This window comes from Onychostruthus taczanowskii, unplaced genomic scaffold (assembly GCF_017590055.1).
Source record: "Onychostruthus taczanowskii isolate IOZ18803 unplaced genomic scaffold, ASM1759005v1 scaffold418, whole genome shotgun sequence".
Classification (NCBI taxonomy): Eukaryota; Metazoa; Chordata; class Aves; order Passeriformes; family Passeridae; genus Onychostruthus; species Onychostruthus taczanowskii.
In genome coordinates this window covers 20,667-25,335 of record NW_024501660.1, presented here as the reverse complement: position 1 = coordinate 25,335, position 4,669 = coordinate 20,667, and the positions used below count along the sequence as shown (strand labels likewise).

At 63.8% G+C, this 4,669-nt stretch overlaps 1 protein-coding gene across 1 annotated transcript in view; it reads right to left on the bottom strand.

Moving 5' to 3' along the window:
* The window catches only part of SF3B2 (splicing factor 3b subunit 2), a 14,389-nt gene that overhangs the window by 3,351 nt on the left and 6,369 nt on the right, over positions 1 to 4,669 (bottom strand). Inside the window, exons 8-12 of the mRNA XM_041413489.1 lie at positions 3,870 to 4,007; positions 2,783 to 2,863; positions 1,930 to 2,157; positions 1,101 to 1,250; positions 62 to 160 (exon numbers count right to left, since the gene is read on the bottom strand). Of these exons, the coding sequence (XP_041269423.1) occupies positions 62 to 160; positions 1,101 to 1,250; positions 1,930 to 2,157; positions 2,783 to 2,863; positions 3,870 to 4,007 (696 nt within the window). The remainder of the gene's footprint in view (positions 1 to 61; positions 161 to 1,100; positions 1,251 to 1,929; positions 2,158 to 2,782; positions 2,864 to 3,869; positions 4,008 to 4,669) is intronic.

Genomic DNA, 4,669 nt, shown 5'->3' with positions numbered 1-4,669 from the left:
TTTGGGGTGATTTTGGGGTGATTTTGGGGTGGTTTTGGGGTGGTTTTGGGGTGGTTTTGGGTGCCCTCACCGGCCCCACGGGCATGCCCAGCGCGATCCGCAGCTCGTCCGAGAGATCTCCCGGCTTCTTCTCCTTGAGCCGCGTCTCAAACTCCTTCCCCTGGGGACAAGGGGACACCCAGGGGACAGCGGGGTCACCCAGGGGACAGCGGGGTCACCCAGGGGACAGCAGGGACACCCAGGGGACACAGCGGGGTCATGGGGTGGTGACAGCCCCAAAAACCCAACCAGGATGTCACCAAAGCCCCCCCAAGTCCCGCAGGGATGTCCCAGAAGTGACGATTGCCACCCCCAGGATGTCCCCAAACCCCAAAATGTTCAACCAGGACGTCCCCAAACCACCCAAAATCCAACCACAACAACCCCAAATCCTCAAATATCTCCCAAGATGTCCCCAAACCCCCAAATCTTCAACCAGGATGTCCCCAAACCCCAGAACTCCAGGGGTGGTGACAGCCCCAAAAACCCAACCAGGATGTCACCAAAGCCCCCCCAAGTCCCACAGGGATGTCCCAAAAGTGACGATTGCCACCGGGTGTCCCCAAATGTCCCCCAGGTGTCCCCAAACCCCAAAACTCCAACTAGGATTTCCCCAAAGTCTCAAAATCCAACCAGGACATCTCTAAACCACCAGAACTCCAACCAGGATGTCCCCAAATGTCCCCCAGGAGAGCCCTAAAGCCCCACACGTCCCCCCAGGTATCCCCAAACCCCCAAAATCCAACTAGGATGTCCCCAAAATCCAACCAGGATGTCCCCAAACCTCCAAAATCCAACCAGGATGTCCCCAAACCCCAACCAGGATGTCCCCAGATGTCCCCCAGGAGAGCCCTAAAGCCCCAAATGTCCCCTCAGGTGTCCCCAAACCCCCAAAATCCAACCAGGATGTCCCCAAAGTCTCAAAATCCAACCAGGACATCTCTAAACCACCAGAACTCCAATCAGGATGTCCCCAAACTCCAACCAGGATGTCCCCAAATGTCCCCCAGGAGAGCCCTAAAGCCCCACATGTCCCCCCAGGTGTCCCCAGGTGTCCCCACCTCATAGTAGAGGTCCCCGTGGATGGTCAGCTTGGGCTTGGTCTGCCACTTGAAGAAGGCGTCGTGCAGCTTCTGGTAGTCGATGTCGATCTTGCCCATCTTGGGCCGCACCTTCTCCCTCATCTTGGACTTCATGGTCTTCTGCTCCTCCTGGGGACAGCGCAGGGGACGGTGGGGACACGCCCCGGGGCCGTGGGGACACGGGGGTGGCCCCGGGGAGCCTCGGGGGAAGCGATGGCGGCCACCAAGGTGTGACCACCAAGGTGTGACCACCACGGCCACAAGGTCACAAAATCCAACCAGGGTGTCCCCAAATCCAACCAGGATGTCCCCAAAATCCAACCATGGTGTTCCCAAACCTCCAAAATCCAACCAGGATGTCCCCAAATCCAACCATGGTGTCCCCAAACCTCCAAAATCCAACCAGGATGTCCCCAGAACCCAACCAGGATGTCCCCAGATTTCTGGAATTCCAACCCAGGATGTCCCCAAATCTCCAAAATCCTCCCACCCCCCTGGCTGCCCCACAGCTGCCGCTCAGGCATTCCCCGAGATGCCCCTGAGATGTCCCCAAGCTGTCCCTGAGATGTCCCCAAGCTGTCCCCGAGGTGTCCCTGAGCTGTCCCCACCTTCTCCTGCAGGGCCTCGTGCATCTCCTGGATGCCTGTGAACCTTTAGAACCTCCCCAGACCCCCGAGACCCCTCCCCAAACCCACTCCCACCCCCCTGGCTGCCCCACAGCTGCCCCTCAGGCATTCCCTGAGACGTCCCCAAGCTGTCCCCGAGGTGTCCCCGAGCTGTCCCCGAGGTGTCCCCAAGCTGTCCCCACCTTCTCCTGCAGGGCCTCGCGCATCTCCTGGATGCCGGTGCGCTTGATGAACTCGGGCAGCTCGAAGGGCGGCTTCTCGATGCCCCTCTTGCCCTGCAGGTATTTCCTCTTGAAGCACCAGTGCCGCGGCACCGGCACCGAGTTCCGCGTGGCCTTCAGGTGCACCAGCAGCTTGGGGTCCTGCGCGGTGACATCGTGCATCTCCACCACGTCCGGGCGGGCCACCAGCTGTGGGGACAGTGGGGACAGCAATGGGACATCAAGGGACAGCAGGGGACAGCGGGGAATGGCAGGGGAGTTAAGGGGGAAGAGCCCCAGGGTGGCTCTGTGGGACCCCAAGTGACCCCTGGGTGGTCACACTGTGCATCTCCATGCCAACGTGGGCCACCAGCTGTGGGGACAGTGGGGACAGCAATGGGACATCAAGGGACAGCAGGGGACAGCGGGGAATGGCAGGGGAGTTAAGGGGGAAGAGCCGTGGGGTGGCTCTGTGGGACCCCAAGTGACCCCTGGGTGGTCACATCGTGCATCTCCACCACGACAAGGTGGGCCACCAGCTGTGGGGACAGCGGGGACAGCAAAGGGACATCAGGGGACAAAACATAGTGACAGGGGGAGAGCCCCAGAATGGTGCTGGGGACACCAACGTGACCCTGGGTGGGGACAGGGGACACCAGCATGGCACCAGCGTCCCCAGGAAGGTGACAAGGGACACACTGCACAGCCCAGGGTGGCTCTGGTGTCCCCACCGGGGCTCCCAGGGGACAGGAGGTGTCACCTCAGGGCTGTCCCCAGCTCCGAGTGCCACCCACACCCACGGGGGAGGGGACAGGGCCGTGTCCCCAAGTGTCACCTGCTTCAGCTCGGCCACCGTGAACCTGTTCATGCGCCGCAGCTTCTTCTTGGACAGCTTGGGGACCTCCTGCTTCTTCTCCTGGGGACACGCGGGGACAGCGCAAGTGACACCGGGAGGGACGCCCCGCTGTCCCCCTCACTGCCCCTGTCCCCCAATGTCCCCAGTGTCCCCGTGTCACCTGCTCGTCCTCGGAGCTGTCCCCATGTCCCCAGTGTCCCCATGTCACCTTCTCATCCTCGGACCTGTCCCCATCACTGCCCCTGTCCCCCAGTGTCCCCAATGTCCCCATGTCACCTTCTCGTCCTCGGAGCTGTCCCCATGTCCCCAGTGTCTCCATGTCACCTGTTCATCCTCGGAGCTGTCCCCGTCGCTGCCCCTGTCCCCCAGTGTCCCCAGTGTCCCCAGTGTCCCCGTGTCACCTGCTCATCCTCGGGGCTGTCCCCAGTGTCCCCAGTGTCCCCATGTCACCTGCTCGTCCTCGGAGCTGTCCCCGTCGCTGCCCCTGGTGCCATCCTCGGGTCCCTTTTTCCGGGGCGCTCCGGCGCTCTCGGCTCGCTCTGCCCGCTCCGGCTCCTTCTCCTTGTCCTTCTTCACCTCGTCCGTCAGCTGGGACAGGGACAGGGGACACGGGTCAGGGGACAGGGACACCCAGGGGACAGGGGACACCCAGGGGGCAGGGACACCCAGGGGACAGGGGACATGGGTCAGGGGCACCCAGGGGACAGGGGACACCCAGGGGGCAGGGACACCCAGGGGACAGGGGACATGGGTCAGGGGCACCCAGGGGACAGGGGACACCCAGGGGGCAGGGACACCCAGGGGACAGGGGACATGGGTCAGGGGCACCCAGGGGACAGGGGACACCCAGGGGGCAGGGACACCCAGGGGACAGGGGACATGGGTCAGGGGCACCCAGGGGACAGGGGACACGGGTCAGGGGACAGGGACACCCAGGGGACAGGGGACATGGGTCAGGGGCCCCGTCGCTGCCCCTGTCCCCCAGTGTCCCCAGTGTCCCCAGTGTCCCCGTGTCACCTGCTCATCCTCGGGGCTGTCCCCAGTGTCCCCAGTGTCCCCATGTCACCTGCTCGTCCTCGGAGCTGTCCCCGTCGCTGCCCCTGGTGCCATCCTCGGGTCCCTTTTTCCGGGGCGCTCCGGCGCTCTCGGCTCGCTCTGCCCGCTCCGGCTCCTTCTCCTTGTCCTTCTTCACCTCGTCCGTCAGCTGGGACAGGGACAGGGGACACGGGTCAGGGGACAGGGACACCCAGGGGACAGGGGACACGGGTCAGGGCACAGGGACACCCAGGGGACACGGGTCAGGGACACCCAGGGGACAGGGTCAGGAGATGGGGACAGGGGACACAGGTGAGGGGAGAGGGAACAGGAGACAAGGATGGGAACCAGGACAGGGAGAGGACACAGGAACAGGGGACAGAGTTCAGAAGCACCCAGGGGACAGGGTCAAGGAGGGGACAGGGATCAGGGATGGGGACAGGGAGAGGGAAAGGGGACAGGGATCAGGGATGGGGACAGGGAGAGGGGACAGGGTCAGGGAGAGGGGACAAGGGTCAGAGGACAGGGGACACGGGTCAGCAGCACCCAGGGGTGACACTGGAGTCACCCTCGGCACCCAGGAATGACCCCTCAGCACCCAGGGGTGACCCCAGCACCCAGGAATGACCCCTCAGCACCCAGGGGTGACACTGGCACCCAAAGGTGCCACCACCCCCCCGAAGCGTCACCTTGAAGGCCTCGAAGATCCTCTTGAAGAAGACGAAGTTGGGGTCGTAGATCTCGGGCTCCTCGCTCACGTACTCGATCTCCACCTCGGGGGCGTCCCCGGCGGGGGGCTCGGGGTCCCCCCGGGGGGGGGGCGGGGTTGGG